General features: G+C 35.2%; 1 protein-coding gene across 4 annotated transcripts in view; it reads left to right on the forward strand.

Moving 5' to 3' along the window:
- LOC122833988 (cadherin-22-like) overlaps nucleotides 1–13896 on the forward strand; it is a 162019-nt gene extending 148123 nt beyond the window's left edge. For all 4 annotated transcript variants that reach the window (XM_044122020.1, XM_044122022.1, XM_044122019.1 and 1 more), the window contains 4 exons: nucleotides 517–634; nucleotides 4235–4384; nucleotides 4718–4819; nucleotides 11946–13896. In XM_044122020.1, coding sequence (XP_043977955.1) covers nucleotides 517–634; nucleotides 4235–4384; nucleotides 4718–4819; nucleotides 11946–12475 — 900 coding nt within the window. In that variant the 3' untranslated portion in view covers nucleotides 12476–13896. The remainder of the gene's footprint in view (nucleotides 1–516; nucleotides 635–4234; nucleotides 4385–4717; nucleotides 4820–11945) is intronic.
- The last annotated feature ends 212 nt before the right edge of the window (nucleotides 13897–14108 follow it).

Here is a 14108-nt window from a genome sequence, read left to right on the forward strand (position 1 = left end):
TAAATCCTACCTCATCTCATTGTTTCCTCATGAAGCTCTCAAAATTGCATCAGTTTTTTTCTTTCTTTTTTTTTTTTTTTATGTGAATCAGTAATATTGCATTATACCCACTAATAGCCTTGGTGCATTTTTTCCTGTTCTGCTTATCTTGATCAGGACTTCTATTTTTCATAGAGCAATTGTGCCAACCCCACAGAGGATGTGTCCTTTTTGTTCACAACTGCATTGTATGATTTCCAACACTAGGGCATTTTTCATAATGCTGTGCCAATTCTCAGGCAAAATAAGTTTTAATCTCTTTGTGACTATGACCCTTTTGAACTACTATTTCACAGCAAGCCTTTTCAGTCTGTTGCATCTCACTCCATTTTGTTCTCTCCCTGGTGAAAAAGGCATTTGAAACGCAAAGTGATTTTAAATGCTTTTCTTTGTTCCCATTGAGGAGATCTGAGTAGAAAATCTAACCTTTCTTTCTTGTCCTCTTATTTTTTTTTCTTGCTGCTTCTCTGCCCTTAGTTAATTCACACCATCAGCGTAGTGGATAGAGATGAACCACAAGCTGGACATCGTTTTTTCTTCACACTACCGTCAGAGGCTGCCAGCAGTCGTCACTTCACCTTGTGGGATGTCAAAGGTAAGATGGACAATATTGTCCCATTTATTTTTAAAAAACTACAATTGTCATCATAATGATATGTCAAACCTCTAATAGTAAAAAAGGAAATATTCTTGGTGAGGTTAATTTTTTAAGCTACAGAAGGGCAATTATCAAGGATGTGCTGATAAGAAAATTTGGACTGATAGCAACATCCAATATCACTCCTATTGTTATGGCAATATCTACCAATTTTTTCCAATGTCATATGTATAGTTTACACTATATATTTTCCAATGCGTTCCACACTGTGCATTCCACATCACATCCATTGCTTTTTTGCTCCAATTAAACACACTGAGCTATATTTCTGTCACTGTCACATGACCAAACAGATACTACATGGTCGACCTGTTCTTCTCCTGAAACACATACACAACAAGATGAAAATAAACAGTGGTTGTTTATAACGACCCAGTTTCACCCATCAGACTTATACAGATGTGTTAAAAATTATTAGAAATGTCCTCTTTATTTTTTTGGAAATCAGAATATGCTCATCCTAGCCAATCGGATACTATTAGGCGGATTCCACCATCATTAGAAGCTAACAGCTCATCAGTCGCAGTAGTTCCATAGAGCTTATAAATCATTCCTATTGTCTATCAGTTTATGACTTTATTTTCTTTGCCAGCTACCCAAATTGCTGCCAGACTAATCTTTAAAGTCTGGCAGTGCTTATGTCACTATATACTTATTGGCTGACTCTATCATACAACCAGATAACTACTTCCTGTCTTACTTTAAAATAAAGGTCTTGAACATAAATACAAGATCAAGGTGAAAGCACTGACTTTATAGCTGTAGATCATAATAATAGCTGGGATTAACACTGAAACTATTTAGTGCTTTGGGAGATGGATGTTACTTTGATGAAAAATATCATTGATAATTACTATTTATTTTATTCTTTTTTTTTGCTTTTCATGAAGTGATAATACTGGATAAATTAAACTTGAGTATGCGTGGACAACAAAATAAAATAATGGTCTTATGACATAAACCTGAGCACCAACTGGTTGAGTACACTTTTCTTTTTAAATACAAGAGACTTATTTTAGAAAAAAAATTTTAAGCAAAGTATGTTTTTTCAGTTGTCATGGCAATTGTATTACAGTTAGCATTGACGTGTTGCTAGAAAAAGGGATAAAAAATTCAGTGTGCACCCTGGCAATAAGTTTGCTTTGTCAGGAAAATTACTTTTTTCATACTTGTCAGTGTTTTTGCATGCATGCTTGCAGATCCTTCATTTAGGGATGTGTATCTAAGTAAATGTGACATCTGGGTAAATCAAGATTGATCTGACACCAAGAAAATGTCAGGGGAGCATTCTATGCCAGGGAAATGTCACTGTGTCAAGGCAGAAGGATCTCCTGCTGAACCATGCATGTGCATTTGAATGGAAAGGTGCATAACTCATGCCTCTATTCAGGATACGTGCACATATTCGACTGGTTATGCATATACTATTTGGATGAGCAATAAATAAGAAAAAAAAAAGTATTTTTCTTTTTGACTCCCTAAACTCTCATTTTTTTAAACAAGTACATGAAACACAATAAAGCAACCACTACAATACAAAACGTAAATGTAATGTCAGTTTAATGCCTGTTTTAATTTGTTTTTAGGGTAGAGTGCATGTAAATGACTAGGTAGTCTGGAGAGTAATCATAACATATAAACTATTCCATTTGTACATACTACCAAATACATTTATATACAAAAACAAACATTCATATACATACTATTTGTGATAAAACCAGCCAGCAGTACTGTTTAAATATATAAAGTGGTTAAGGCAAACAAAGCACCATACATACTTTAAATCCGCCTACCTCTCTTTTTTTCCACTCTAGTGTCTTTTTTCATGGACACATTTGTCAAACTGTCACTTTCAATCTGTCACTTCGTCTCTTGCTCTTCATGCCCTCACATTGCGTTCTGTCTCTAGGCCTTGACAGACAATGATGACAAGGCATTTTTCCCATGTTGCTAAACTCTTTGAAGTCTTGCTGCCGGTCCGCAGAGGAAACCCCTAATCTCACCGTATAAAGTTTTCTGCAAAATGATACACTGCCAGCCATTTCTTTCTAGATATGTGTGAAGATCATGTGTTGTGCTTGGTTTAAAATATGAAATCTTATGATACAAGGTTAAAAACATTTTAGTGATAAACCTCTGGTAAAGTGATTTGGTAGTTTTGTGAATTAGTTCTTTTTGTTCAGTTGAAATTTGTCATTAATTTCAACTGATAAAGAAACTTTATATTTTAAAAGTGGTTATAGAAAAGGTCACTTTCAATGTGTTCACTTGTCTTATTTTTAAGGTAGAGATTCATAAAACATAAGTCCTTTTGACGTTTACAAAAGTCAAAAGGACAAACCCCTGGACATAAACGATATAAGATTTGCTCTGCATGTGCCAGAGGAGTTCTCGGGTGACAAGAAACACAAATAAATGTTCTGGGAGACGGATCACTTTATATCCTCTAAACGAATCTTTCCATGACTCACCATGACTGTTTTTTGTTTTTTTCCAAGCCTCATTTTTTATATTCTGTTGGATTTATCTAAGCTTCATGCAGAGTCCTCATTTACACACCTGTAAAGTTTAATTTCAAACAGTAGTGGTCACTTTCAATTTCTATTCTGCTTTTTATTTACATGTATGCTTGATCCGGTACCCTACTCAGTTTTTGGCAGCCTTGATGAAGCCTTGAAATTCTTTTTAAAAAATTGGTATTAGCTTTGTCTTACAAAAGCAAACAATCAAACAAAAAAAAAATTATGAAATAAATTTTTAAGTTGATAAAATTATGCAGGAAATAAGGAATCTTTTATTTACTTTTTCCCTACATATATGATTTGATACAATTTTGAAAGCCAATCTTCTAAATGGAAAAGGAAAAAAGAACATACCCTTTAATTAAGGCAGGTATATGGTAGTTGTCAAATATCAGATTACTTTTGTGAAATTGCCTTGCTAAATTTATCTAAATTTATATTCAGTGAAATCATTTAAAAAATGAAATAAAAGAGAAATGGTGCAAAGTCTGGAAGTTTTTGCAACCATGCACATAAATGACGAGAAAGGCTTGGGAAATTTAAAAAACAAAAAATTCCCCAAATGTCACTTAGACAGTCTAAATTCTCTAAAAGTGAATTTAGACTGTGGATAGGTGTAGTCATCTTACACCTGTCAGAGGTGTAAGATTACACCTAGTTATCTTACACCTATCTACATGCCAACCAGTAGATTGGTGTGGGTTAGGATTTTTTATTTATTTTAGAATGGTAAAAGTGATAGAAATGTGCTGTAAGATGATTTAGAAATTATTCAAAAAGTTTTTCTTATTACAATCACTGCTGCACATATGAAAGTACTGTGTGTCTATTTGCTAAACACTATTAAGCTATCATCTATATTCAAAAGTTTTAAGTCTACAACAAAAAAGAAAATGACTCACTGGGATGAGCATGAGATGTTCTTCTAACATACAGTGACTCATGTGTAATTCTCTGCTTTATCTTATCTGTCTGAACCCGACACACCCCTGACTAAATCGCATCCCACATCAAGACAACACAGCTGGCATCCGTACCCAGAAGTCAAGCTTTAACCGCCATGAACAGAATGTGTACTTCCTGCCCATTCTTGTTGTTGACAGTGGACCTCCCTCCCTCAGCTCAACGGGCACCCTGACCATCCATGTTTGTGGCTGCGACACAGGTGAGAGCCACTGCGGGGGTAGCACCATTACTAACATTAACATCACTGTCACCCTTGGCAGCAGCAGTGGTGCAATGAAAAGGTCAACATGTCATTGTTTTGCTTAGCAAACATTTCTTCTGAGTCTATGTTTATGGAAAGCAAAACAACACATCACAATAAAATCTGCCAACAAACGGCCTCTTACACAGGTTTCAAATCTGTAAATGTAGACATGGTGAATGGAATGTTTTTGCTTTTGAGTAGTTAGTGGCTGTCTATTTAATTGACTTAACACCAGTGCCAAATATGTTACAGCAAATGCTTATTTTTTCTCTTTCTCTCTAAATGCAGAGGGAGCCATCCAGACCTGCAATGCAACAGCCTATGTAATGAGTGCAGCTCTTAGCCCTGGGGCGCTTATAGCACTACTGGTCTGCATGCTCATACTAATAGGTAAGCAGATAAATGTCCTCATGGATGATTACTAAATCTAAATTAGTCTGGGAGATACATAAATAAAGAGATCCTTATAAAAGATCTTCTAGAGAAAAGTCTGAGGTTTAAAATCTTTTTCTCAAAAATTATGTGGCCAACTGCATTTTAATGAGTTGATTATTTTTAAAAGTTATCCATATTTTACCAGTATATTTGCACAGGCACTGGCAGAAATACTGAGATTCATGACATCAAAATACAATACACTTTTGATCTTACCTTCATGTTCGGACATTTTGTATCTGCTTTTTATGACGAAGAGGCTTTTGTTTAACGGGGGAGTGCAAATTCTACCTGGTTTTATGATTGATATGAAGTCACTTTGATCCATGGAACACAGGCAGAAATAGAATGAATGAGAGTGAAGAGCAGGAAGGTTAGAGAGCAAAAACAGGCAAAGTGCTGCCTCAGCACTTGTGTCCCTCTGCAAGGGAAGCTTTAAATAGTCAAATCTCCCCAGACAACTTTAGATTTTTATATATATAGACCAGTATGGTAATGTACATGCTTACACTTTCAAATACCAAAGCTGGCTGATATTGAAATGCTTCAAAAATTTATGAGTTAGCCTCTTACTGGCCCCCACCACTACTGTAAGTCTTTGCATTGCACTCTTTACTGACAGCAAGAAGCGACAATAATGTTAGAGTGTTCTGTCTCTGCTTAGTGACTCTACAAAGTTTATACAGTGAGGGAGTGAATGATGGATGATGTGACATAATGTTGCTTTAACTATGACTTACATTGTTCTCTTTTCATTTAAGAGCTTTTCTAATGAATACTATTAAAAGTGTGTCTCCATTAATGAAACAGTGAACTTGAAAAGCAGAGCGTCACTTATTCATTACAGTTATAAAGCCTCAACAAATCTGTTATCTGCAAATCTGAAGCAACCCTATGGACATAAAAGACCTCTCTGCAATGTGTCATGGTTTTAGTGTTGTGCAAAACATGGGCCCATCATCAGCACAAGGTTAAAACTAATACTTTGTGAGCAAGACTTTGTGAAAGAACAGATGATTTTTATGCTGTCCTTGGTAACAAAACATGTACACTATGGGGAGAAGCAGCATTCAGCATCTATGCACCACAAATTTGGAACAAACTTGCAGTAAACTGTAAAACAGCTGAAACACTGACTTCTTTTAAATCTTGACTAAAAACCCACATGTTTAGAATTGTATTTGAAACTTAATCAATTACAAATTTAATGATGGTACTTGACTTAATGTTGTGTTTTGATTGTTGATTCTATGTTGCATTGTGTTTCTGTGTTTGTTATGATGTAAAGCCCTTTGAAATCCCTTGCTTCTGAAATGTGCTATACATAAAATATACATAAATATACATAAAATTTGATTGATTGATTGATTAAGTTATACACGATCTACAAAGATTTCATGTGCAAATGATTGCATGTTGAAAAGTGTTGCAGTTTGCACATAATGATGTATTAAAACATGAATCTGCCTTAGCTAAAGCTGTAAAAAAAGTTTCAGAGGTGAAGGAGGGGGGATGGGATTCTTGGGCATGGGTCATTTTATTTTTATGTATTTCATCTTCAGTATTTCTTTGGCTCTGTGATGGTTTTCCGGTCTCAGGTGGCATTTAATTTGCTAAATCTAATTGTGGTATTTGTTTTGTTTAGGCTTAACTGCATAAACATGGTCAGCAGTCCGGCTGTATTCATTTATCACACACAAACATCTTTTATCTGTGGAATTTGTGGAATATGCAGCAGACTATATACACACTATTCTGCAGAGTATCAAGACATAGCCGTGTGCTGCCATAAAGTGATGGTATACTGGAATTATTTGGTAATCTGGTATTTCATAATTGGCATTGCTGAAGGGTATTTTTAATATTTTTTTTTAGGATTTATGTTTTACATTCTTTAAATATTCTAAATATTTGACAAGCATTGTTTGTTGTTATTGCATTTATGCCTTCTGATTGGCAAATGACCATGGACATTTGTTTGTGGCAGTTTATACCTGGTTTTCAAATGTGCTAGATATAAATGCATAAACAGCATCAAGCAATCTGGTTCAAGTTCAATAAATCACACCACAAGTGGTAATATTTGCTAATCTTCAGAGTATTTTGCGATTTCAGATGTTGTTTTACATTCATAAAGGCAAACATGCTTGATCAGGGGTGTCAAACTCCAGTCCTCAAGGGCTGATGTCCTGCAGTTTTTAGATGTGCCACAGGTACAAAACACTGGAATGAAATGGCTTAATTACCTCCTCCTTGTGTAGATCAGTTCTCCAGAGCCTTGGTAATCATCTAATTACCGTATTCTGATCAGATGTGGTGCAGCAGAGGCACATCTAGAAGTTGCAGGACAGTGGCCCTCCAGGACTGGAGTTTGACACCTGTGTGCTAGATTATTATACCTGCATCATTTTGCTATTGCAAATCTACATGCAAACCATTAGAAAATCAGGCCGTATGTGTTTTGTTTTTATACTGAAATGTATTCATTTTCATTCCTGTTACAAGAGTTCATACATTTCTGTCAACTTCTAGCCACAATGATAGCAGAAAATAGTAGAAATACCTAACATAATACTTTTTATTTTTCTTATCAAAGCATTGGACAACTTGTTTAGCTCACTAAATTGCAGCTCCTATATTCTGCTATATTCTTGCAAGACAATGAAATCTCTGGGTTTGTCAGGTCAGGATCAATGGACAAGCAGTGCTCTCACAACTATTGTGCTATGAATTACAACATTAGCACAAAGCATCTGACAGTAGCCTAATCTTATTATCTCAACAATAGCCTCCAACACTTTTCTAGTTACTTAGTTACTGTGCCACATGCATTAAACTGCAAACTGTTTGAGCATGCAGCCCTCATCAAAACCCACTTAACAGCAATACAATCTATTTATTTTATGGTCTATTATTGTTCTCGCATTGTTTTTTTTTTCTTTCTTGCGCACATGCATGCATGGTCTCTTGCTGTTCACACAATCACTAATCAACTGGCCAACACTCTCTTTCTCTGGAGGCTGGACCACCTCTATTGCATCAATTGCAGGATGATGAGAAAAATGAAAACAAATTTCTGCCTAATTACAGTACAAACAAACAGTCCCTCCATCAGCTCTTATATAGGCCTGATGTGATGAATCCATTTCATTGCGTCGCAGCATCTGCTTGCATCCATTCCAATTACCTCCCATCTGCTTGTGATGAACTCCCGCGTGAGGGCATCCAGTGCAGCCCAAGGGGAAATTAACTGTCTTGTCAGGAACACTTATCACAACATCTGTACACATGGGTATCAGCTTTGTATGTATAGGAGACAGCTAAACACAGGTACATGAGCTTCCAGCAAGAGTAAATTCTGTACATGGTGTTTATTGACATTTTCAAAGGTGTGCTAATTGTCAAGGTAAATAGGCTTACAGAGTTTCACCATCCAGGCATCTGCACACCTAAAAGTGAATGATACTGCACAGTCTGACAGGTTTTTGCCTTTTTATTAGTCTGTCCCTTATCACCACAGATTCTTTAACGACATTTATAAATCTGGTACAACAAAAAGCTCAGAATGGGACATTTTTCTCTCTCTTTCACTTCTCTCATTAGGGTGGATTTAGAGTAACTGTCTTAGTGCTTGTTTTGTATGCATAGAAGTATGCACCGCAAAATCCAAAAAAAAAGAAAACTGGTTTTTTGGGGGTTTTTTAGTCCTCATGGCAATTAATTTACTCCATTCATTGAAGAGAAGAATAAGACAATGATAACAAATGCTGCTTCCCCAATGATGCCCAGCAAAACAATGTGAGAGGAGAACAACGTTATCAGTCATAGATTCCATATAAAATCCATTGTAGATCATAAAGAGCTTCTTAGTCTGGCAAGAGATTTACATTTGCAAAGGGATATATTTTAGTCTTACTTTCAGGACACATGCAACAAATTCAGACAGTTACAGATAATAGAAAAAGGACACAATGGAAATTATTTTAAAGCTTTTATTTGTATTATTTGCCCTTTGTTAAGAGAATAGTTCAATCAAGGACCATTTTAAAAGAAACCATTTGCCCACAGGGTGCTTTCTATGCATACAAAATGTAGTTATCTAGGTCCATGTGTGATTTGCATGTACACACTTCATGAAGGACCAATAATAATACCTAGTTTGGCAATAAAAGAATGTAGCCATATCTTATTTTATAGCAAACAGATGGCTGTCGTGATGGGCAAACCAACAACCCGCAGTATAACAGAAAGTCCTCTTTTTTTATTTCTGATAGGTTGTTGATTTTGGCACGTTGTTAACTGTTCTTAAAAATTCATGGGGTCTACTTTTAACTAAAGTTAAATAACTCTTTGCTTGTGTTTATTTATTTTTTTTTTTTAAAGCAGCTTCCTTCTGTGCCGATTTAATGAAGGAAAAATAAATATTGCATTGGTGGTTTTGTGGTGTCACAGCCAATAGCTGACTCTTAGCTATAAAACAAGCTGACAGACTAAGATGTCTTATTTTCTAAATTATATTTTAGAACTAGAAAACACTCTTAAGTAACAATGAATATTTGTTTAGATCTATATAAACTGCCAGAGATTATTGTGATATGTCTGCACAAATTATAAATTCCTAAACAATATCAAAAACTGATATGGATTGCAAGTTAATTTACTTATATTTTTCCTACTTGAATTGAACTCTGACTTGTATCAAGTCTAACATTCTGCAATAGTTTTGCAGTAGCTCTCAATTTTCTTTCAGTTTGACAATTATTTGTGAAACCCCAACATAGCAGTGATCTATTTGTAAACAGTTTATGTTATTGACTCATTGCCTATGATAAATTTTGTTTTAAATTACAGTGAAATATCCAAAATAATGAAAAATATATGTTACTCAAAATGACCACTGCATCATAATTTAAATAATTTACTTGACAGCATGTCAATGGTGCTCGTTTTCTTCTGTATCTTTCTGCTTAATGTTGCTTTTGAAGGAACCATGGCAGATTACTTACATTTGTAAGTGTGCTCCTGAAATGTTTGTCTGGTTTACATGGATTTGTTGGACATCTCTGAGCTGAAACCAGAGTTGACATTTAAAGTGGTGGGGTGCTTTTTCGACACCAGTAGATGTGAGAGACACTTACATGTTTGTATATTTTTACTACTGTTTAATAGTCTGAAAGTACTGGGCTGTAAAATATTACGGCATATTTCAAACTGTACAATGCAGAGGAGAATAAAAGTCACAACTTTCTGACTGTGTTTCTGACTGTGCTAGTAATACTGATGTTGTCTGCCCACAATACTATTTTATAGGGTAGGAATAAGCTTTTTTCAACTGAAAACTAAAAATCAGATATAAAAAAAACTATATTTCAAAATGTATTTTTTTAAATTTGTGTTTGTTTTATTTGTATTTGCTTATAATTACTTTTTGGTCAAATAACATCTTGGGAGAGGACATTTAAGGTGACAGAATCGGTCAGTATTGTTTTGTTGTAAGAAAATAAAGATGATCTGAATTTGAAGTCAATTAGCAATAAAAAAAAAAGAAAAGGCAAAACCATAACTATAGAGGTCTATAGTGAAAACCACTGCAATCCAAGATAAACACAAATGCCCGTGTAATGTTTCCTAAAAACTATCATGATGAGCCCAACATTTCTGAAATATTCTTTGGACTGACAAGACCAAATAGAATACCAGAAACTGATGAATATGTTGGTGGGATTGTGCTGCTCTAGTCTTCCTTCATTTCTTCATAACCTGGAGGATTTCCTGTGATTTATGGAACCATAAATTCTGTTTTCTGTCCAGACTTTGGTTTTGCACCTTACCTTTGCAGGATTAAAGATCCAAAGCAAAAATCCTCTATTGTGGCTGAATTAAAGTAGGTTTTCTATGTGCACCACATGCCTCGGTGGTAGAACAGTTGCATCATACTCAGAGGCTACAGTCCTCGACACAACTGTCTCAATTCCTGGCCCTGGCCCATTTGCTGCATGTCTTCCTCTTCTCACTCTGCTCTTCTTCTTGTGTAATAAATACCACTATTGCCACAAATTTTCCTTATAAAAACAACTCTTCTTCAAAAGGGCTTGGGTCAAATATATCAGTTCATTGAAAAATATCACAAGAACTTGATAGAAGTTGTTACCACCAAGCGATGTTCAATCAGTGTATAGTGTTAGGGGCAATTAAATTATAAATTAATTATGTAATTATAAATTAAATGGTCACCAAAACCACCTTTTGTATTTATCTTTGTCAGATATTAAGTTATATTTGATGATTATTAGGGTTTATCTGACTAAAAAGCCAAGAAAGAAGGATTTTGTGTGAGGACAAATACTATACCTAATCAAAAAATAGCTTTTTGTTTATGCATCAATCAAAACAATTAGAAAATAAAGTTCTTTATCTTCAGCAACAGACATTAAGCCTTAGCTCTCTTTTGAAGCCTTTTTTTTGTCCTAATCCATCTTTTTTTGGTTTGAACTGTCTCTTTTGCTGAATGCTTACATTTCCAAGTTTAAAACTCAAGCATCTCGATTTTATTAGACTTAAATGAGTATTGATGTGGTATCGGGCATCATTAGGGCTTTTTGTAGCAGATATTTTGTAAGGCTTTCAAAGATGTGAAAAATCAATGCTCATATATTTGAAATGGAAAACTTGATCATACATTACCTTCAGGTAGGATAAATCAAAGTTATAGAGAGAATAGATACAAACTTTAGATAGTTTCAAAGCTATCATCCAAGAAGAAAATTTGATGAACACATTTTGTCATATTTTTTTTTTATCACAAGTTGTTGTCATTGGAGTTTACATTTTGGAGAAAATGATGAGGACTTATATTCTAATGTTTTAGCTCTTTAAACTAACTCTGATTCATATTTTACAGAGCATGCCACTGTCAATATTTTGCACATCGAGCTTTTAAAATGATTTCAGCATAACCCTGCATCATCTTTTTTTTATGTTTTTCTACTATTGGAAGTATTTTTAAAATGTTATATCTGTAAACATATCATTTCAAAGGTTTAATAAAGCGGTATCTTCTTTTGCTTTCTACCATTTTCAGTTCTTGTCTTGCTGATCCTCACCCTTAAACGCCACAGGAAAGGCCAAAGGATGGCAGAGGACGAGGAGGACATGAGAGATAACGTCATCAAATACAATGACGAAGGTGGAGGGGAGCAGGACACTCAGGCATATGACATGAGCGCACTGAGGAACCTCTATGACTTCCCAGAGGCCAAAAGCTGTGACTCTGGACCGGACATCCGCTCGATGCCTCAGTGGATACAGGCAAACAGAGTGGGAGGTGGTGTGGACGGAGCTATGACAGCAGCAACAGACTTCTCCCTTTTCAAAGGCTACATACGAAAAAAGGTGGAGCAGGCTGACGCTGACCTGTCAGTGCCGCCATATGATTCATTCCAGACATACGCCTTTGAGGGCACCAGTTCACCTGCGCTTTCACTCAGTTCAATCCACACACTGTCCACCACTTCTGAGCTGGATTTCTCCTACCTCAGCGACTGGGGGCCACGCTTTAGGCAACTGGCAGGCTACTACGCTCCAGGAAAGACTGAGGAGGAAGCATCCTAGCACAGTTTCTTATCTACAGAGACACAGTTAAACACTCCTTTTTCCTCGTTTTTTCTGTCTCCTCACCCTCTGGCACTCTACTAAAATCATCAGAGCTAACCTTGTGTGCTCATTTCAGTAAGAGTGCAACCTCTTCATCTCATTTTGGAAATTCTCCAATGTAGACTTTGAGCTCTGAGACGACATTGATTTTAAACTTGTTTAGATTTTTCTTGAAATATTTTTAGGCTAAAAAAATGGGGGCATAAAAAGTGCTATTTAGTTTTTTTGTTTGTTTGTTTGTTAAGGGATTATTTTCTGCAGCCAACATGCAACTCTTTAGTTAAAGCTACTATATGACATTGAGAGTGACGAGAATCATTATTACTTGGGTAAAACGTAGTAATATGGAAGTGCACTGTTTGAATGACATATTTTAAAAAAGGAATATTCATATATTTATTTATTTGTATTTATTTATTTATTCATAAAATGGTAACTCTTAGTGTTTAATACAAATTAATGGAGAATGACTTCACTAAAGGAGAAGAAAGAACAGCAGTGCCACATTACACAAAACACAAGTACAGAAGTGATATGTGGGCCATTTAAGAATTACACACTGGAAAAATGTTGTATTTTCTTTGATAAGTTTTGTACAATAACGCACTGAAGAGAAATACAAAACAGAAAGAACACAGTCTGGATCTTTCAGCCTGAAAAAAAACAAAAAAACAAAAAAAAACATATTTTTTTGTGGTTTATTAAGAGAGGAATTTTGAAGGTGAGAAATTGAGGACAATTGCGTGTTAACAATGTCTTTTCCTACTTTCTCTGCAGCCATTTGTGGGGCAACAAGACACAAACTGCTGCAGGGTTTCACAAAAACATAAAAACAAATGACTGTTTGATCAAACTGGTTGTTGGTCAACTTTGTGACAAAAACAGCCAGAAGTTATTTCATATTTTTTGTGTGTGTGTAAAATATGTTGATTCCATTTTATAATCAAATTGTTTTATTTAATTTAATTTTATTAATTGTTGGGTTGTTTTCTTTTGGCTTGGGGAGGTTGCGGTAACACATGATCAGATCAGGTCACATCAACCTTTTACCCCAAGTTATTCCATGTTTACCTTAAATTGCAAATGTATGGAAAAATTATAAAAAAGAAAAAGACCAATAAATATTTAACTTTTTTGTAAATCAAAATGTGTGCAGTGGTGTATTGACTGTAAATTGCTCATTAAATGAGACGCCAGTGATAAAGTGAATAGAGCCCCCTTGTTAACAGTTGTTGTGAGTGAATTGTTTTCTGAAGACATTTCCTGAATTATGAATATTTGCAGAGCTTGTTTTTATTTACACCAGGGATAGATAGAAAGAGTAGTTTTAGGTTGAAATAAACACACCATATGAGAGGATCCAGCCAAACAAAGAATTTCTACTCAGCACATCTCCTTCATGACTGTCTTCTGCCAAACCACTGTAATTGTCAAAGTCACCAGAGAATGCCAAAGCATACAAAGTTAATTTCATCTGATTTTAAAATTGCCTGTAAAACAGTAAATGGGATTCATGTTCACCTGATAATACTCTTCTTCAAGTAAACTGTTTTGTCGAAAAATTATGTTTGTCGGAGAAAATAATTTCAGC

Source organism: Gambusia affinis, linkage group LG07 (genome assembly GCF_019740435.1).
Source record: "Gambusia affinis linkage group LG07, SWU_Gaff_1.0, whole genome shotgun sequence".
Taxonomy (NCBI): Eukaryota; Metazoa; Chordata; class Actinopteri; order Cyprinodontiformes; family Poeciliidae; genus Gambusia; species Gambusia affinis.